The 20,976-nt window shown below is 50.2% G+C and overlaps 1 protein-coding gene and 1 long non-coding RNA gene across 9 annotated transcripts in view; one reads left to right on the top strand and one right to left on the bottom strand.

Moving 5' to 3' along the window:
* PPCDC (phosphopantothenoylcysteine decarboxylase) overlaps positions 1 to 20,976 on the bottom strand; it is a 47,291-nt gene that overhangs the window by 14,148 nt on the left and 12,167 nt on the right. For 2 of the 7 annotated variants that reach the window (XM_032469332.1, XM_032469330.1), the window contains exons 3-6: positions 17,115 to 17,210; positions 16,117 to 16,245; positions 11,522 to 11,690; positions 10,127 to 10,645 (exon numbers count right to left, since the gene is read on the bottom strand). In XM_032469332.1, the coding sequence (XP_032325223.1) occupies positions 10,527 to 10,645; positions 11,522 to 11,690; positions 16,117 to 16,245; positions 17,115 to 17,210 (513 nt within the window). In that variant the 3' untranslated portion in view covers positions 10,127 to 10,526. Of the gene's footprint in view, positions 1 to 10,122; positions 11,089 to 11,521; positions 11,691 to 16,116; positions 16,246 to 17,114; positions 17,211 to 20,976 lie in introns of those variants that run through there. The other 5 variants (XM_032469333.1, XM_032469329.1, XM_014557061.2 and 2 more) reach the window with 5 other exon arrangements.
* LOC116660284 lies at positions 646 to 7,242 on the top strand. Of its 2 annotated transcripts, XR_004315736.1 has the most exons (4): positions 646 to 1,153; positions 5,663 to 5,772; positions 5,904 to 5,987; positions 6,176 to 7,242. It is a non-coding gene; the product is annotated as an uncharacterized LOC116660284 (long non-coding RNA). The 2 variants fall into 2 exon arrangements; XR_004315735.1 differs by lacking the exon at positions 646 to 1,153 and having other exon boundaries at positions 5,552 to 5,772.

The raw sequence follows: 20,976 nt of genomic DNA, 5'->3' as shown, positions 1-20,976 counted from the left end.
GCTGGTCTAATTTTTAGCTTGTTTTCCTCATGGAGCTACCAGATTTCTCTTAATTGCTTACCACCAATAGCTCCATTGTTTTTAAGAGCACCCTACACTCTGTTGCAAATAAAGTCAGTTCCCTTGCGGAGAGCATCAGACCTCTGTTATTATGGACTTCCTCTTTCCCTGTACAAAACCTCTGTGCCACTGCTCTGAACCTGGTGTCTTGGAGTGACACCCCTGCTTTACAAGGGTGCTGGGTTGGGGCTTCTAAACTGGCTTCTCCCAACATGCAACCTCCACTCTATAAGCAAACCAAGGTGAGAACCCCAGTAACCTCAGGCTTCCATGCTTTCAGGTGTAGTCTGAGCCAGAAGGAGGAACAACCTGTATGCTCTGCCACTACTAAAGCAGCCCAAACTTTTAGGGAAGCTACATGCATTGTTGTTTGTCCACTTTAGCTCATGGGAAAGAGGAAGCTCTCGTTTCACAGGCACCTGCCTTGGTTTCCCACAGTCACTTGATGTGATGCCCCAACCCTGCCCCACTGGGCCTGTGCCCCCCACTCACCTTCACCCACTACCTTCTGCCCTATTCATGACCCTTTTTTTACTTCCCCCAGCTAGCCCTCTCCTTCCCACTTTTGCACATATAGTAGCCTCGGCCTGGAATGTTCTGGCTCATCTTTCTCTGGCTAACTCCTGTTCACTCATCTTTCTTCTGCTCACTTCCTCCAGGAAGTCTTCCCTGAAGCTCCCCTCTCCCCTTACTAAATTAGAGCCCATGGTTACCCTCTCATAGTATCCATCCTTACTTTTCTTCCATGATGCTTATCAGTGTCTCCCTTCCTTGTCTGAAAAAGGTCTACCCCACTAGATAGTTAGCCCAGAGGGCAGTGAGCACATCTGCCTCTGTTCCTCTCTGTATCCCCAAAACTGAGCACAGTTCCTGGCAAGGGGTGTATGGAGAATGAAGAGGGATCAAGTGAATGAATGAATGACTGTCGCACGGTGTTATTTTATCTGATTAGGCAAAGCCCCTCCATTGCCACATCACTCCATCTTGCCCAGATGGAGCAAGACGATACAGTGCAGAGCGTGGGCTGTGGAATGTGGAGATAGGCAGAACTGGGCCTGTGTTTCAGCACTGCCATCACCAGATCATGCCTTTGGTGAGTACATCACCTCGCCCAGCCTGTTTACTCACCAGTAAAATGGGGATGTAGCAGGATGACGGATGAAGCACAGTCATCTATGCAAAGGGCCTAACACACAATGCTCAGAACAGGTCTCTCCTTCCCAGAATGCTGGAGAGGGAGTGTGTTCATATCCCAAGACCTCTAACAGACAGGTTCTCATTACCGGGGTCAGGCTCCTCTACTGCAGGCCCAGAGCAGTGGGGGTGGGGAAGAGGTTTGTCTCTCACAGTAGGATTGCCCTGGGAATTCTCTAATCTGGGACCATGTTTGCTCTCAGATGGCCTCAAAACCTCTTCATTCTCATCCCTCTTTCAGAGCCACAGAGAAAGGGTACACTTTAATGTCTCCATGTTCTGACCCAGCAAGCAGAGGCTCTGAGCCCCAGCTGCATGGGGCACTCTCACCGACTCCAGGCCTGGCTACTGCCCACCCCAGCGGGCTCAGGCTCTGCCTCAGGCAAGCTGGGGAGAGGGATCCAAGTCCTCACCTTCCCTGTGCCTTGGTCAGCTTGCTCTGTTAGAAGAGAGTTCCTTTTTCTTGTGCCCCGTTTCCCTGGAACCACCACCAGGGATGAATAAATGGAGAAAAGATGACGTGATCCAAGAAGCCCTTCTAGACACAGACTTGAACCAGGTGGGCCTTCTGCTTCTTTGTGAGATGTGAGACTGTTGGTTAAGGCTATATCTGGGCAGAAGGGAAGTGGGAATTAGCCCCTGGACCATCAGAAAAATGATCCTGTCCTCAGGGGCTGGCACTTGAGGCATCAGTGAAAGCCCTTGAAGCATCTTCAGGACACATTTAAAGTCACAAATTGCACAGTCTAGTACCTGAGAGGGCCAACTCTTTCAAGGGCCAAAGCTGGCCCCGCCCACACTGGTAAGCCCTCTTGCCTGCTCTGACCCACCTGAACCCTTCCCTCTCAAACTAAACCCCTTAGCTTTGGGCTCTGTAGGATAGGGCTCCTCCTGCCTTCACCTACCATGTCCAATCTCAGGGCCAGACCCAGAACTGGGTCAGACGTGCTGTCTGGCCCCAGGCGTTTGCACACACTGCACCCCACTCCTGCCCTCTTTGCTAATGCCCACACCTCCTTTAGAATTCAGCCCAGGTAAAATCTCCTCTGAGATCCTGGTTCCTCGGACCTCCCCTGCAGGCTGGGTGGGCTGACCTGCATGGCTCCCTTGGCACCCTAGGCATACTGACCTCCCTCCCTTACCCCTTCCGTGGGCTGGTCTATCTACTTTTCTGTCTACTCACTGAAACAGAAGTGCCTTGAGGACAGGGCTGGGCCTTGGTCCAGGACAGTGTCTGGAACACGGGAGTTTGAAGAATGATTGACTATGGGGAGGTTGTGCATGTGTGGGGAGATTGGTATATGAAAACTCTGCATTTCCCACTCAAGTTTGCTGTGAACCTAAAACTCCTCTATAAAATAGTCTATTAATTTTTTAAAATTTTTGAAATGAATGAAAAAACATGATCAGCCTTTGATTATGCAATTTTGGTTTGCAGAGGCCTCAGGCTACTGTGCTTGAGTGAGGTACCCCAGGCAGACAGGTCTCTACGGGCAGGACTACTCTTCCCTTGTCAGCCCTGCCAGCCCTGCCAGTCCAGGTCTGAGTACACACAGGTGGTGTGGTCTGACTAGCAGGATGACAGGCGGCCAATTCTCTGCCCATCCACCTGTGATACAGCAAGTTAAGGAGGCTGCAAAGGCCAGCTGAGGTTTGAACTGGACCCTCCATTGTCTGTGCTTGGCTGCTGACCCACTCCTGGAAGGTCAAGCTGGTGGGTGAACGTAGCAGGGGCTAGACCCAAGGCTCAGAAACTCTCCACGTCTGCATGTTCTTGCAGACTTTCTACCTCTAACCTAGAGTGTTTCTGCATCCCAGACCTCCACAGCCTCTCCGGCGCCCCGAAAGGACTGTGCCAGAGCCAGAGCAGGATCTGTAGATCAGAGGGAACAGTCCTGGCTCCAGGATACCTGCCATTCAACTTCTCGGCGTTCCTGTTCCCTAATCATAGACAGGGGGCAACACAGTGAAGTTTGGCCACTGCCCCCTAGGGCTCCAGGAAGATCAGGGAAGGCTATAGGGGTCTTTGGGGCCTCCACCCTGCCTTAGCCCCCTGCCACACACTCAACCACCTTCCCCAGCCACTGCTTGCATGCCAGTCCTGGGAGAGGCCTCACAGGGACTGTCACACGGTCTGTCACACACCAAGACCCAAACCTTCTGGCTCTGTTTCTCTAGTTGGTTTCTTCCTCTGGTCTTCCTCCAAAAGGCCCTGGACCTGGGAGGCAGCATGACCCACAGAAAAAACAAGGACTTGGAGCTGGTCAGAACTTCCCCACTTATAAGCTGGGGGACCTTGAGAAAGTTAAGTAACATCTTTGAGCTTCAGTTTGCTCATCTATCAAATGGGGATAATAGCCTCCGCCTCAGGGGCTGCTATGAGGACTACGTTATAAATGGCAGCTGTGACTTTCCAGGGCATGGCTTCTGGGTAGTGCTTCCCTCTGGCGCTCTGTAGCAGGGTGACCACGCACCCTGGTTTTCCCAGGACAGTCTCAGTTGCTGCCTCTTGTTCTGGCATATTTATTGCCCCTTTTCACTCTCAGAAGAGCCCACTTTGGACAACAACACATATGGTCAGCCTACCTGTACCTCTGCTCCCAACTTAGGCCCAGCAGCACCAGGTGAGCAGCACCGTCCCCCGTTTGTAGTCTCCCATCCAAGAGGCCATGTTTGGTTTGTAGTTAGGGGGATTTTTATACCCTTATCTCTGAGCTTCAGGTTTTGTTTTTCAAATGGGGATAGCAATCCCTATCTTGAAGGATGCTTAGAGGACTAAATGAGATAAGGTAAAAATCTGAGTTCCCTTCCACCATCTTCTCTCCCTGGTTCCCATCATGCCAGTTTCCCCCCAAGAGTAGGGCTCCAGAGCTCAACTTCTCCCCTACCAAGAGAGTGATTTTCAGAAGTTCCAGGTGACATATGAGCTCCCAAGCCAGGATCTTTCTTAAGAGCAAGAAGTAATCTTTACTTCCACCCCCAAGCTCCAGAGCAGGCCCTGAGGAGCATTCCAGCCCCTCCTTCCTGCCCGCATCCATGTGTTTCTGCTGGCGGCCTCCAAGCCCATCGTTACAGCTAGAAACACTTCAGCCCTCACCTATCTTGCTCATATGAGCAAAAGGCACCTTTGAACTCTCCCACTCTTCCAGGAATCTGGAGGCCCAAAAGGGAGTCTGCTGAGCCTTTAATCCCCAGGTACCTGCTCTCTGGTAAAGCAGGTAAAGGGTAACCATGCAATCTCGGCAGATAAAGCCACCACGAGACCAGCCTGTTGCAGCAAGGGGGTGACATTCTCCCAGATCACACCCGGACTAGCAGCATGTCCTCCAAGGCCCTGCAGCCCACATCTCCCACCTGCCTGTTGCCCTCACACCCATCTACTCTTGGCCTTCTTTTGCTGTTAGACAAGAAGCATCTCTCCTGGCCTGATCCTCCCCCTTCTCTTGCCCTAGGTGACACCACGCCTGCCTTGGGTATTATAGAATATTAGGTTCCACCAGGAAGCTCTCAGGGTAAACAACCTGTCAGTCCCTGGGATCTGACTCGGGCTCTTTGTTCAGAGGCAGTTGCATGATGTTTCAGATTTTTGTGCTGCCCCAGAAACCATAATATCTGCATGAAGGAAGCTAAAGGAAGAAAAACAATGAAGCAGCTGCTAAATTGTGACTGAGAAAAGGTATCTGGTGGTGGTAGTGGTGTGTGGCAGACGGGGTGCCTCACCAGATCCCAGGGAGGTAAATGCTGAGGGGGAGAGCTCTGGTTCTGCAGGGGCAACAGCCTGTCTGGAGGCAGCTTTGGGGCAGAAAGAGAAACTAGCTGGGTGACCCTCACTCTCCCAGTCACAAAATGGAATTAAATGTACCAGTTGATTCTATCATGAGGCTGTTGTGTTAGGAGGGTGAAAGTAGACCAAGGAAACTCTCAGCAGCAGAGGGAACACATAACACACAAACACAACCGGATATAATCTGGGGCTCCATGTGGCTCCCTCCTGCACGGAGTCACACTCAGAGAAGCACACGCTGGCAAAGGAGTGTAAAAGACTCCGTGTTCTAGTGGTTGCCAGAGGGGGGCGGGAAGGAGGGAGGAGCAAGATGGGGCTAGACCGTGTACAAGACAACCAAGCTACCAGGGTATGTTGTACAGCACAGGGAATACAGCTGATAGTTTCTAACTTTAAGTGGTGTATAATCTATAAAAATATTGACTATGTTGTACACCTGAAACTAATATAATACTGTAAATCAACTATACTTCAATACTAATTAATTAATTACTAAAAAAGGAGAAGATCCGATCTTTACTTGGGTCTCTGGAAGAACGTTAAGGGTGTCAAACTCGCAATCTTCAGCAACTTTTCTCAAAAATCCCTTCATCCCCGTCCCCATCTTCTCGTACCTCTTAGCAGCCTGGACACTCTATGAAGCCAACCCCCAAACTGCACCTCAACTCCCAGCTGGCCTGCGTGGCTCTGCTGCCATCCCTCCGTCGGGCCCTCTCAGCTCTTTAGGATGGAAGGTACCAAGCCTCTGCTCCTTGTTTTCCTTTCTCTCTACCTTTACCCATTACCAGAACTTGCCACGACAAAGGAGACTCTGGGACCAACCCCCTAAACAAGATTCCTTCCCCCTTTCTTCATGTCTTCTCAGTTCTACATCTCAATCCGTGTTACCAGTTCCACAACACAAAATGCCCAGGAACCACGAGGACCATGCTGAGAGAAAAAAACTGTGGTAAGCAAAGCAAAATTCTCTTTAGTGGGTGGAACTGGGGACAGTTATAGGTCTTGCACCAACATGCCACAATTGTCATTAAGTTCCCCTTCCCCCCACTTGCCACAAGGACTGTGGTTTTTATACTTTCTAATCATGCTGATTTTCCTTCACATTATCACTCACTTTTGCATTCCCTCCCTTTCCAGAACCATGGGTGTGGCCAAGGTCTTCGGCACAGCCTGGCTTTCCTGATTTAGCATCTGGCTTCCTCCCTGACTCCAGCTTCTCCAGTCTCCAATCTGTCCCACATGCACCACGCAGTGGATCGCGCTCCGCACTCACCGTGCAGCTGCCCTGCTGGATAGCTCCCGAGTCCCAGCACGTGGAGCCTAGGTTCCCATTCAGGTAACCCACTTCAAGCTCCTGGCTGCACATCTCCACTTCCGCTTCAACTACACTGGTCCTCTAGTGAGTACCAGCCTGAGTTCCCTCCGAAAGGCCCACCCTGGCTGCTTCTCAAGTCTGAGTCACAGCACTTAAGAGTCTGTGCCACACAGTCTCATTTTGATTTTCTCTGTCATTTGATTGTTTTCATTGTTATAAAGCCTTGAGTCTTCTTCCCATGAGACCATAAGCTCCTTGAGATCAGGGACCTCAAAGGCTTATAAGGGGCACCCACGGATACTCAAAAGTCATCTTCCTCTATTAGCTCATGACAAGAAAACAGACTGTTTTTACTCCAAAGGCCTTGATGGAAATCTCCAGATGCCCCTGCCAAGTCTTTTGCATTAACTCCCTGCCAAGTCATTTTTAAGAACTTCTAGATAAAGGGCAGAAGGAACCCTTTTAAAAATGTATGTATTTATGGCTTTTGTGGTGGATAATATATTCATCTGGCTCAAAACTTAAAATGAAGTCAGCCTCCCACCTTTGTTTCTCAACCACCCAGTTCCCCTGCTGAGAGGCAAACAATGGTCTTGTTTATTTTCAATAGGTATTCGAGCAAATACAAGCCGATGTGAATATTTCCTCCTTTTCTCCCCTCACTTTTTTTATACACAAGCTAGCATGCAGTACACCATCTCCATCTTGCATTTTATTTAGCAATGTATCTCAGACATAGTCCCCTATCAGCCCTAGAGAGCTTCCTTCCTCACTCTTTGTCTTGTGGCAGTGTGGTGTTCAGGAATGACTCTGATTTATTACAAAATATGTAATTTTGATAGATATTTCCAGATCGTTCTCCAAAGATTTTGTATCAATTTACACTCCTGCCAGCAATGTATGAGGGTGCCATTTCCTCACACCCTCACCAATCTAATAAATGAAAACTTTCATTTCAGTGTAGTTTGATTTGCACCACTCTCATGAATATGGTTAAATAGATTTTATGTATAAGGCCATGTGTGTTTTTGCGTGTAGACTCTTTTTACCCTCTGCTCACTTTTCTTTTGTGTTCTTGGTCTCTTTCTAATCAATGTGGAGGAACTCTTTGTATATTAGAGGATTTAGCCCTTTGATGTATGAGCTGTAGATAATTTTCCCAGTTTGTTGTTTGTCTTTGACCTTGCCTTTGGGCTATTGCTAGGCAGAATTATTTATTTTCCTGTAGTCAAATTTATCAGTCTTTGCTTTTATGGCTCCTAGGTTGTATGCCTTACTCAGAAAGAAGTAAGACACCTCCTACACACACACACACACCCCTTTTAAAAATTCTGCCCGTATAAGAATCTTGGAACGATTTGCCAGCTTTTGTGAGGACTAGGACAACTCCTGCCGTCCAGGAGATCCCAATTTTAGGGAGACACAAACTGATCACTGCAACTCCACGGTAAAATAAATAAGACGGGGCGCAGTGGAAAACTGGGTTAGGACCACCTAATCCAGCCTGAATTGGCCAGGGAAGGCTTTCCAAAAGAGGTGGCATGCATAGGAATCAACCAGGTGAAGAATGGCCTTCCTGTAAAAGTGGCAGCACATGCAAAGGCAAGAAGCAAGAAGCAAAAGGGCTCAGTCAAGGCTGTCCAGTCTGGCAAGAGGACAGGGAGCCCTGCGGAGCTGGTGTGTGGTAAGGGGTGGAACTAGGAAGGCGGACAGGGGTCAGATCACGGAGGGCCAAGTGGGTACTGCCCAGAAGTCAGGGCCTCACCCCAAGGCAGCGGGGTGGCAGCAGGGGGACACAACAGCCTCGGGGAGGAAGAACTGGAGACAGTCCAGCATGGAGGCTGTGCCCTGGCTTGAAGGCTTCTGCCTCTTGCCCAGCAGCAGCCACGGCAGCCTAGAGAGGCTCCCAGCTGCCAAACAAGACTGAGAATTTCAGACCCAAATGTTCTATTCTGTCAAACTTCCAGAATTCTATAAAAATCACTGGGGAAGCTAGCACCTTCTCAGAAAAATATTTCTACCCAAGAAGATGACAACTTCAAGAGCTGTGACTTTTACTGGAGAAGGTGGTGGTTATCGCTCCCACCGCAGCATCCCTCTGGCAGATGAGGCCAGGTAAATGCACCTCGGACACTAACTGCCTTCTCCTCAGCTCTGGCTTGGCTCAGGGAAAAACTGGGCTCTTCAGCTCCCGCCCATTCATCCAGACCCCCATTCAGAATGGGCAACAGGATGTGAGACTCATGATGGAGTGGTGGACCCCCAGCTGGCCCACGTCCACAGGACAGCTCTTTCCTTCTAGCCTTTCCAACAAGGCTCAGTTCCACTCTGAGCAGCCACAGCTGTTTTCAGAAGTATTGTAATAGGGAAGAACAAATCTGACTCCACAGTGGATCTGTTTCTTTTACTTAACCTTTGTATTCTATTGCTTTTGTGACAAGCTAATCACTAAAGGGATGTTGCCTATAAACCTAAGTTACACATAATGGTCCATTTCTGGGAACCCTGCTGCCCAGTGTAATGAGTGGTAAGCTAAAATACCGGTGTGTGTGTAGCTCACAGAAAACCTCCTGATCAGGCCCACCTGTGAATGGCTGCAGGAAGGAAGAAATTAACACATTCCCTCTGGAGTCTGATGGGAACCAGGACTTGCCCCTTCCCCTTTTAGTATAAAAGTAGCCTGAATTCTAATTCAGGGGGCATGATTCTTTGGGACACTGGTCCACTATCTTCTCAGTCTGCTGGCTTTCTGAATAAAGTTGCTTTTCCTTGCCCCAACAACTTGTTTCTCGATCTACTGGCTTGTTGTGGGGTGAGCAATATGTGCTTGGACTCCGGAACAGTATCAGACAGAAGCCTATGAACTTCTGCTCCCATGGCCTTGTAAAACAGGCATTTTGTAGCAGGTCTCCTGAGCATCTGTTTTCCCTAAAGTACCCAGCTCAGAGTCTTGCACATAATAAGCAGTCAGTAAATGGCAGCAGTTTGTGTTAAAATTGGAAGCCTCACCATTCTTTAGCAGGTTGCTGAGGGAAAGGAAGGGCAATGTGGACAGGAGGAGGGAAGTTGGAAACCATTTAAACGGAACCTTGGGATTGCCTCTGGATTTCAATTACCCAGGCCCTCCCCATGCCCCAACCCCCAAACCAGTCAAAGAAGTCGGTTCTTAATGCTACTGTTTAGTTCTACCCCTTACCACACACTAGCACTTGATTAAGTTAAGTGCTATAGCTATAAAGGCTCTTAGAGGCTGCTGGTGGCCTTGGTTCCAGCCAGCATGCTTCCTGGGAACTGTCAAAGGCACCTCTACTCACAGTGGCCTGAGGGCATGCATGGGATGCCCATTCACCCTGGCCTGGAAGGTAGGAGGGCAGGAAGCCAGCCCCAACCTCAGCTCCAAATAGGTAGACAAGCCCTTCCCCATTGCAGCCACCAAACAGCAGTTAGGTCAAAGGGAGGGTAGCGGAGGGTTTCTAGGGCAGAGCATATGTCTCTCTGGAGTCTACTTCCCCCGTCCATGTGTGCTGTGGGGGTAGGGGAGGCACAGACACCCAGGCCCCATCTCAGGCACAGCAAAGCTGATGAGGACCTGGGTTCTAGGGCAGGAAGCAAGGGACCTGAGTTCTAGGGCAGGCTCCAACCCTGCTGGCTGTGTGCCTGTCACTTGCATAAAGTGCACACATCAGCTCAGGGTCAGGGATTTTATTTCTCCCAGAATGAGTCTATTTCAGTAAATCTTAGAAAAGCTCACTGGTATGAATACATATCTAGCTTTAATTTCCATTTATTTGACATTTACTATGTAAAAGGCAGTGGGAGGGGGCATTTTACACACATTATCTCATGTAATGCTCTCAACAACTCCATGAGCGTAGAATAATACAGATGAGGAAAGTGAGGGTCAGAAAGGCTGAGCCCTGAGCCAAGTCCCACTGCTGGTACATTGGCAGAGCTGGGATTTGAACTCTGGGCTGTCCGGCTTCAAGCCCTTTGCCCTTAACCACCATATGACATGGGAACTGAGGAGTGCTGGTCAGTTCCCCAGCCACACCTAGTGATGCCCCTGATCTCGAAGACCATGGACAGGCTTTAAAGGAAGGACAGAGTCTCCCAAAAGGTGACTTTTCTTTATTCCCAGTGCCCCCGATCTCACAGCATGGTCTGTGGGAAATCTCATGGTCTTGCCAACTCCCAGGCTTCCCTGACTCTGCGTGGCACCTGGGTGCCCCACCAAGGAGCTGAAGTTCCAAAGGCCAGCGATCTCCAGCTGCGGCTCTTTCTAAAAGCAGTTCCTGTGCATGATGCAGAATCAAGGTTTCTCGGTCATTCCTCAGTCCCCTTCCCAGAACACAGGAACAACACAGCGGCTGGTTCCCCTGGCTTGCAGTGCCTATCCCAGGAAAAGGTGGGGAGGGGATCCAGAAAGCGAGCGTCTCCTGGTTGAGAGGAGTTGGGACCTGGGCCTTTGGTCTAGTTTAACCTGGGGTGGGTCAGGCCCCTGGGGAGGCTCCGGAGCAGGCTCAGAACAGTCTCCCTACTCAGAAAATGCGGGAGTCTTCACCATATTTTGCCAACATCCACCTTATTCACCAAACTCAGCCTAAAAGCATGCTGAGGGCAGAGGGACACACGTGACAGAAATCCTGGGTTCAACTCTGCTGGAAGCCACCGTGCTGGGAGAGGACTTCCTTCACTTTGTCCACAATGGTGCCCACCTCAGCCATGGCCCCCAGACCTAGGGAGCAAAGATCCTGCTGTGGCCTTGCCGAATGAGGCAGGGGACCATCCCCCTCCCACCCCCACACAGCGCTCCCCAAGTGCCCTACCCAGAGCCCGGTGCTTGAGGAGGCCAGGACCAGGCCTGAGCCAGCCCCATCACATCCCTTCGGAGGCACCCCCAGGACAGGCCTCAGGAGTGGTCACGGTCACCTTCTTGAACTGTATGGGCTGCATACCAGGGAGGATGCCAGGCGCTTTACATATAGTATCTCTGTCTCCTTTAATCCTAATAACTCTGAGAGGGAGGAATTACCATTTACACTTCCCAGATGAGAAAGCTGAGCTCAGAGAATGGTTTTGCCTGAGGTCACAACAGGCTGGGATCTGAAGCTGAGCCCGCTGCAGCCCCAGGCTGTGAGGATGAGCTGTGAGCCTGGCCAGACACCTACCTTGGTCTCCACAGACCAGCTTCTTGGCCACACAGGGGACCTCCACGTAGCCGAAGGCCTTGAGCTGGCCCACCTGCTGCTCAGTGATGGGGTGCTCCCACATGGCGGTGTTCATCGCAGGGCAGAAGAGCAGGGGCTTGCTGCGGTCCCAGGCCCGGATGACACAGGTCTGTGAAGAGGGGGGGTGCCTGCTTCTGTGCCTGCCACCTCTCCCTGTCATCCTAAATCCCCCCTGTGGAGCCGGCTGGCGCCCTCTGAAGTCTCTCTAAAGCCATAAACCCCCCACTCCAGGGCTCTCAGTGTGCCTGGAGCCAACTGGCACCCTTAACCCCCACTCCCCACTTCAGGACTCTCCATGTGCCAGCATTTCTTAAAACATCCTCCCTGGATGTGTTTATCATAACAAAATTAACCACTCCAGAAAATGGTTACTCTCACAGTACCTTAGGTAGACAGACATCATTGCATATCCCACCCTTATCAGAGTCCCATTACTCAGAGGAGCCCCTGACAAGTCTTACCTCACTTGTAACCAATCAGGTACCTGTGCATGAATTGGTCACGCAGCCCCCTCCCCCCAACAAAAGACCCTGCACATTCACCCCGTCTCTCTTGCACCTCTTGTCTGTGTGGCCCACTGTTGCCTAGAGCAGTGGACCTATTAAACTTTCCTTTGCTCTTAACTTCCTCTTTGTCTCTAACAAATTCTTTTACCACCTGCACACCAGCCCCGCTGCCAACACTCCCCACCACTTCTGGGCTGCAGCCAGTGTGGCTTGGGATGTGGCTTGGAGCCACTGTCTGCAGGGAGCTGTCTCATGTACTTTGGGGGTGGGGCCATGTCTCCTCACCCCTCTTACCTCCCCACAGGCTCTGGCATGGGCACCACATAGGAGGTGCTCTACCAACACTGGCAATGGCCCAACCACCTCCAAGCAGACCTCCCCTCCTACGCAGAAAGGGCTACCTGTGCCCAAGCATATGTCTTCACCACAGCCGGCCACATCTCACAGACAGAAGCAACCCTGGGGAGCAGGGGGCAGGCCTTGCTGTTCTCACAAAACTAAGGACCAGACTGCCCAGCAGGCAGGCCCATCCACCCTGACACCAGCTCTACTTGATGCCAACCAGAGCTTGGCAATGAAAACATCTTCCATGTGACAAAACTCTCTCCCATATGTTATCTCACGAACCTCACTGTGACTCTGTAAAGAAGGTGCTGTCCCATTTCAAGGAGGGGAAGCTGCACTTTAGAGGTGAGCCATTACCCAAGGTCACACCCAAATGATGATCCGGGGTGAGACTCTGCACGCTGCCGGTGCCATCCTCCACTGCACCATGCAGCCTCACTGCCAGCAAGTCCCAGACCAGAGCAGCTGTGAAAGGGGCAGATCAGCTCACAGAGTTCTTAGCACTGTGGGCTTTGCAACCATATGAACCTAGGTTCAAATCTTGCTGTGCTATCTGCTGTTTCCAGCCGTGAGAACTTGGACAAGTTATTTCATGCCAGGAGTCTCAGCTTCCTCTCTGCAAAAGCTCACTCACCGGGTGGTTGTGAGGAAGGAGGGTAAGAACGCTTATAAAGCTCTTCACACAGGGCCTGGCACAAAGCACCAGCTCCAGAAACATTTGTTCCTGTTATTATTACAGGCATAGGCTCCCTGGGCCAGGGGCTGCCTGGGGGAGAAATAAGCTCTGGGGCCCACAGGAGAGCGCTCCCCTGGGCTCTTGTGCTCCAGGCGCCCCCGCCTGAGCTGTGGGCCCCTCAGGAGACAGTGGCTGGCACACCCCTTCCCTGAAGTGAAGCCTGTCTGGGAAAAAAGGGGGAGTCCAGAGAACAATGCCACAAACAGGCCAGGGCCAATGCCAGCCCTCCTCAGTGCCCTTGCCCTCTCCTGGGGAAAGGAAGGAAGTGGGACAGCACACAGCCTCACGATCTGGCTACCGGCGTCATCCCAGACACCAGTATTTGTTTCCCACCAAGTCTTCGCAATGTGGCGACCAGGCCATGAATGGACAGCTTCAGTCCACACTTCCTCTTGGCCCCGTGCCACCTGCTGCCTCTGCAGAAGTCATGAGCATACCTAGAAGAGCCCCTTGACTGCGTGTGGGTTGGGTGGAGATTGGGGTCTCTAAATGCACTCAAAGCAAAGCTCACCCACTGGAGCAGAAACCCCACACCTTCACGCCCCGCACCTCTCTAGCTTTTCCCACCTCATCTTGAAGCTCAGCGCCTCCCGGACAAACCACAGTTCCTCTGAGCCTTGCGGCAGCAGGAGGGATGAGAGGAGGCACCAGTTCCCACGGTCACTTGTTTGGCCAGTGCTGTGTGCAGCACCTCGGGCTCTGTCCCGGGAATCCGCTTGGGCAGAGAGAAGGCCTGGATCCCCAGGTCAGAAGACCAGCTCCCGGCAGGAGGGTAGAGCTCAGTGGTAGACTGCTTGCTTAGCATGCGCCAGGTCCTGGGTTCAATCCCCAGTACCTCCATTAAAAAATAAGTAAATAAATTAAGAAACCTAATTACCTCCACCCCTCCAAAACCTAAATAAAATGAAAAAAAATCTATTTTAAAACTTTTTAAAAAAGTAAGCACGCAAACTAACAAAAAATAAAGTTAAAAAAAAAAAAAAAGAAGAAGACCAACTCCCAGCTAGCCCAGGAAAGCCACCTGCTCTTTCTGGATCTGCTTGGCCATTTAACACAAAGAAGTGTCAGAGCCTGAGTGGCCCAGAGGGCAGATGGAGATGCACATCACCCAGGCCAAGGGCCTGGAAGGCTGGGACACCAGCTAATGCCCATCCCGCTGCTCTAATGACACCCCAAGTTCTGGACACTGGAAAGGGAGACGATCTGAAGGAGGGAGAAAGCAGAGTGAGATTTTTGGGGAGGGCTGTAAAGAGAAAACATCTTTTGAGAGAGAACAGAGACACAGGCCACCATGACAACAGTTTAATTTTTTTTAAACTTTTTTTTAAACTTTTAAACTTTTTTTTAAACTTTGTAAGATTTGCAGTTCTTTGAAATATTTGTGCCTTCAAGTGAAACCTTTGAGGCAAAGGGCCTCAGGGCTGCTCTTGGGAATGTATTCCACTGCTGAGCCAGCTCAGTAGGAAGGAACCCCCATAGATTTCAGGAAGTGGTGGCAGCTTTGAAGACAAGAGGAGAGCAGAGCTTTCAGGAAGAAGGAAGGATCCCTTGGAGAAGTGGTCCAGGCTGGCGCCTAGCTCCTAGAAGTCAGTGTGCTTCATCACATCAGCTGGCTGCTGTCCAGCCAGTGGGAAGCCTGGAGACTTGGTGGGATGGTGCTGGTTACACTCAACACTGACCCACTTAGAGGAAAGTGGCCAGGAGCCTCACCTGCTCCAGCAGCCCTGTCGGCCCTGGCACTAGCCTCACTGGGAAGCCTTCTTGGCAACACTGCCCCTTCTCTGCACTCCCCTACCCCTGCTCCTGCCACACAATCTGTGTGCTGCACTTCTTCTGGTCACCTGTGCTCTTATTCAAATGAGGCTGAAGTCACTAGTAGCTTCTTTGAGGAGTGCCTTAAGCACACATCAATAAACATATGAGGACACTAACCTATCTGATCCCCCAAAAGCTTGACCCAGCTTTGTTATTCACTTCTTCATCACACTGAACTCCGAAACCTCCTGGCTGTTTGCCAAAGTAAAATTACTAATCATCTCATACCTACAATAAGTATTTATTGAATGCCTACTGCATGCCCAGCACTGTGCAAGGTGGTGACTCCACTGTCAAGCGACTGACTGTATCACACACCAGTGCATACTCTAAAAACCCTCTCCTGCAGAGACTGTGAGCCCTCTGTGTCCTGTGTGTCCCTCAGCACAGGGCTTGGTACCTGGTAGGTAAAAGCTCAATGAATGAGGGAAGTGAGGTGATAAGGGAGAGGGAGGGAGGAGAGAAATCACACCCAGTCTTCCCAGGATGATCACATAAACAAAGGCTCTTTAAGGACAACAGCCTTTGGAGGTCCCTTAGGCCTAAGACAATCTCCACTCTGTACAGCTGGACTTCTCTTCCTCTCCTCCACCTCGTGCCTCTCACCTTTTCTCCTCTCTTCCCCTTTAAGCGTCCCGTAATATACAGGAAAACCGCATCTCAGCCTTGTGGCTAAAGCTACAGGAGAGATAAGCGTGCCTGAGAGATCCATGAGGAAGTAAACACTCTTATCAGATGGCCCATGTGGATATCCAGGTCCCGGTGAGAAGGCAGAGCTAAGGGGGGTTGGCAACAGGGCTGGGCAGGGAGACCAGTGGAAGAACATGGCGAGGGCAGCCCATGAACAAAAGGCAAAGGGAGAGCTGCAGATGGGCGAGGGGCAGGTAAGAGGTGGACAACCTCAGAAGGCACAGCAAGCCAGGTCAACCCATCAGGACCAGGCCTTCTGCCTACTTGCTGGAGCGCAGCCGAGACCTGGTAGGGGTGGGGAGAGGGCAGGGGGGATGGTGTTCAGAGCAAACAGGCCCACCGTAAAGGGATTCCAAGGTGAGAACCTTGTACAGAGGCAGTCTGCAGCTCAGCCAACTGGGAGTGAGGCCCAGGGAGGGAGGAGGGCCCAGGGAGTCACTCACAAGCAAGTTGTCACAGATGCCACTGGCCACCTTCCCCAGCGTATTGGCATCAAGAGGAGCCACCAGCATAAGGTCTGCCCACCTCCGCAGGTCAATGTGGAGAACTGGGTCGGATCGGCACTTCCACAGCTGGCAGAGGGAAAGCAGGGGTCACTGGGCTGGCTACTCTCTCAGTGTGGAGTGGGGAGGGAAGGGCCAGCACAGACAGGTACACTAAGTCAGGCACCTGAGGGAGATCACCTGGGCAACCCACGCCCCGGTCCACTACCATAGTCTCACAGCTAAGCTGGTGAGTTTTGGCCATGGAGCCAACCGCCTGAGAGAATCCAGGCCTGAGGAAACAAACGCCCCTTGTCTCTCTGAGCTATTCCCTTTATGGTTTGGTTTTCAAGAGAACTGACATCTGGCAGGGAACTCCTGGCCTGTCTGCTTGAGGCGGATGCTTGGGTTGTCCAAGCCCGTGGAAGGGCTCTGGGGCAGTGAGAAACGGAGGGGGTGGGGTGGGGAAGATGGCCAGCCAGAAATGTTCTAGGCTGAGAATGTTTAAAAATGCCTGGCAGGGCACCCCTGTGAGGCCCACACTCGATGTCTGGTGACTCGGCCGGTGCCCGCCCCTCTGCGGGAGAGCAGAAGCAGAGCCCAGCAGCCGTGGGAAGTGAGGCACTCTCGACAGCCCCGACGCTGAGGGCCACGTGGACAAGGGTGGTGGGAACAGAGCTCCTCTGTGGTTTCATCAGCCCAGATAAGTACAAGGACATTCAACCTCAGGCATGGGGCCAGCACTGAGCTCTGCCTGGGGTGGGAGGAGACTGCGGGTCTCCTGCAGGCCAGAAGCTAGACAGATGTTTTCCTCATCGCCTCTGCCCAGAGAGCCCTGACCGCTGACTTGAGCCTGGCCTGTCTGCTCGGGCTACCAAGACCATAGGCTGCAGGGAGGACAGTCCTGTCCTGTTGGTACAAACACAACAGAACTCAGCCCTGGGGACCCCAGCACTGACCTCCCATTCATCAGCGTCACTGTAGAGGGTGACAGGAACATCCTGGGGGCTGTAGAAATGTTTGGCTCTCTCAGTTGTGACCACTGCTACTTCCAGCTGTCACCAAGAAAAAGTGGAGGTGGGGAGTGGGGAGGGAAGGAAAAAGAAACTGTTACCAGAGCCACTGGCCTGGAGGCCACACGGGGCCAGACCAGGCAAGAGCATTCTTCATAGCCTGGCTGCGGAGAGGAGCCCCATGTTTGCATAGCTACTTCCGCTGTCACCCAAAGGTCAGGCCCCACCAGGTGCGGCCGTTTCACTGTTTCACTTCCCTATCTGAGGGGCTGCTGAGGAATGAGTCACCAACTGCTCAGCATATATAAAGCTGCAGGCTGCTGCCACTTGGGCAGAAGCAGGAGGGAAAGGAACCCAGGGCAAGAGGGCCATGTAGGCCATGGCAGGCAGGAGAAGCCGCCCAAGGAGGCTCCCAGGTCCTGAGCTCTGGACCACACCACAGCCCTGCCCTCTACAGGCCAAAACACTGGGGAACTGGGGCCCTGCACATGGTGTCTGCGACCATGGCCCAGCAGAAGAGTAGGCAGAGTCCCTTCTCGGACTTGGTACTTCGAGGAACAAAGCCTCATGGGTTCTGGCTGCAGATAGGCTCCAGAAAAACCAAACCTGTGTGCCCTATACTCACGGAGCAAGAATGATGTTTACCTTCCCACTACTCATTTACTAGATAAATGAACAATGCAAACAAAGGGGATGGTTAAGGTGCTTAACAGAACAGAAACAGCACATTAGGTAGTGTGAACGGCACTAGACCAGTTCCCCCAACATTTGTAAAATGAGATGTAGACTAACAAGCAGGCAGAGTAAAGGGGCCCAGGAGAGGCAGCTGGGAGGGAAAGGGTGCAGGAAGTCACGTCTCTGGAGGACATTTATCTCTCAGGGAGCAGTGTCAAGGGGTAAGAGTCAAGGGTGACACTGACTAACCAGAGCAAGGGTCATGGGTGGCAGGGTCCGGGCCAGATATGCTATTTGGCCCATATGGGGTTATAAACATTTTTAGGCCAATATATACAAATTGGGAGATTTCACACAGAAAATCCAATTTCCTGGCTTCTCCGAAAAAACTGAATGCTCTGGCACTGCTGGGCCCACATTCCTGCTTGATAATGACTCAGTGGTATTGAGTAAAGGCTGACTCTTTGGATGGGGTATGCCCTGGCCAGTTCAGCCTCGTCCCTGCCCCTCCCTATTCTCTCACTGAGGCCCTCCCTCTGCATTTGTTTCCCACCTGCTGTGGGACACTGTTCTGCACAGCACCTAAGAAGAAAGCTGGAATCAGGGAACAGAAGTCTCAGACAGACTGTAGAAGAACTTCAGAAAGTCTGGTGCTCCCAGCTCTACTGAAGAGCTCTCAGACTTGTCCATTCTCCCTTTCACTCCCCCTTGGAATCTACCATCCCTAGAACTTGCACAAAACCTTAAGGACCTTTTTAAAGATCATTTAAATCAAACTCCTACTGAGCACAGGCATCTCTTCTAGGACAGCCCTGAGCAAGTCTTGTCTAGTTCTGAACAAGACGGTAAATGAACAGGGCTGCTGTCCCTCCACAGGACCCAGCCCGGAAGATGTCACAGGACCAGCACAGGTAGGGAGAGCAGAGGAAGGCAGGATGGTGCTGAGACTCATCTTAGACACAAGACGGTAATAAGGTAAGGTATGGCGCATTGTGTGTTAGAAGTAACCACAAGAAGAATAATATACAACTTTCTAACCAACAGAGGAAAATTCAATCTACACAACAAAGGATAGGGAAAGGGAAAAAACAGAAGCAGACAGAACATATGATAAATAGAAAGCGTTAAATAAGATGGCAGAAGTGAGTCCTAATAGAACAGCAATTACAGTAATTATACAATGGGCTAAACTCCCCGATCAAAATTCAGACTCTCATATTGGATATTTTAAAATCCATCAATCACATCAAAATGTGTCTTAAAAGACACATTTAAAACAAAAAGATACATAAAGGTTAAACAGAAGAATAAACTTTTAGTTAAATAAAGTAGATCATGCTGTCCCCTCCCCCCAAATCCACCAAAACAAAAGTAAAAGGATTTTTTTAAAAGTATGAACCACCAGAACAAAAAGAAGACGATAAAAACAAAAACAAAAACAAAAAAACAATTAAAATATGTCAACACATTTTTGGAAGATGGAAGTGGAATGAGGCATTAGCAGATAAGATCAGATACTTTTTCAAAAACAAACAGGGAACAAAAAAACTCTTAAAAATTAAAATTATAAACAGTGAAATTAAAAATTCAGTGTACGTTTAGAAGAAATCTTCCAGAAAGTGGAACAGAAGCTAAAGAGATAGATAATAGTATTTAAAAAGATGAGAAAATCAGAAGATAACTCAGGAGGTCCAAAAACTGACTAACAATCAGTTGCAGAAAGAGAACAGAAAAACAGAGGTATGAAAATGATAAAAGAAATAAAAGTTCCCAAAACTGAGGAACTCAGAGGTAGGAGCCATCTCTTCTGCCTGCAGGGGTCTGAGAAGGTGACACACTGTTAGGCTCAGGGAACCTGGAGTGTCACGTCCTTGGCACCCACTAGATATCTGTCAATAGAGCCTGAGCCCACATCAGCTCTTCTGGGAGCCACATCCTCCTGCTGATGTACGTGGGGTTTGCAATCAGCAAAACCTCACGAGTTCTTCTCATGCATGCTGCTACTAGACGACAAGCCCCAAACTGTGCCAGCACTGTTACTTTCTCAAATGTAGTCCCTCACATTTCCAGAGCTGGTCCACTGTTTGCTTAGTCTATGAGGAGTTTCTAAAATCTCAATCCTGGTCTTTCTAGCCTGTTCTTAGCCAGCACTACCATCAGTAGCCCCAAGACACAAATCCAAACCATGAACAGAACAAGGTCAAGAGCAGAGCCCTTCCCCAAGGTCCACAGACTAGGGGGTTGGGGGTGGGGAAAAAAAAATCAAGAATGAACCCTTTTCAGGCGTGGGAAGGGATAAATTGGGAGTTCGAGATTTGAAAATACTAACTACTATATGTAACATAGATAAAAAACAAATTTCTTCTGTATAGCACAGGGAACTATATTCAGTATCTTGCAGTAACCTATAATGAAAAATATGAAAATAATTAGAGGTATGTATACGTATGACTGAAACATTATGCTGTACACCAGAAATGGACACATTGTAACTGAGTATACTTCAATTAAAAAAGAATTTTTTTTAAATTAAAAAAGAATGAACCCTTTACAAGTAGGATCTTTCACTGATTATAAACGTGCTGACAACATTACCAGGTGGTCCAGGGGGGTATCCTAAGATTCTATCAAAGCCTCATCAAATCCAAAAATACTTTGTCTAATATCCAGAAAAAACAAAACTAAGAACTAAAATTGATACGGCTTGTTCCCAGGGAGCCAGATCAGGCCCCAGTGACAATTTTCTAAGTGCTTTTCTAAGTGCTCACAAGCCTTGTCTAGAGTAATCTGTGGAGCCTACCTGCTTTGCCTTTTTGATAAATGGACATTAGTCATCTCCAGCCCCCTGCCCCTCCGCTGTTTCCTGCACATCCTGTGGGTCACCAACCACAACGTCAGCAGCTCAGGACAGAATCTGCCCAGGTCAGGAGTTGAATCGCCCAACTTGGGTTCAAGTGTCTTCTACCACCATGTGTCCTACTTTTTCAAGCTCAAAAGAAAAGACAGAAACAAAATAGGACTCAAGAGTCCCTCCCATTTCTTTTTGTCCACACACCCACTTCCAACATCATACCATTGGCCTCCAGGACCAGGCATTGTTTCATTGTTCCTTCTCCAAATATACGTAACGGCC

The sequence above is a fragment of the Camelus ferus genome, chromosome 27 (assembly GCF_009834535.1).
Source record: "Camelus ferus isolate YT-003-E chromosome 27, BCGSAC_Cfer_1.0, whole genome shotgun sequence".
In the NCBI taxonomy this organism is placed as follows: domain Eukaryota; kingdom Metazoa; phylum Chordata; class Mammalia; order Artiodactyla; family Camelidae; genus Camelus; species Camelus ferus.
Note: the sequence above shows the minus strand (reverse complement) of the source record. Positions and strands in the feature narration are given on the sequence as shown.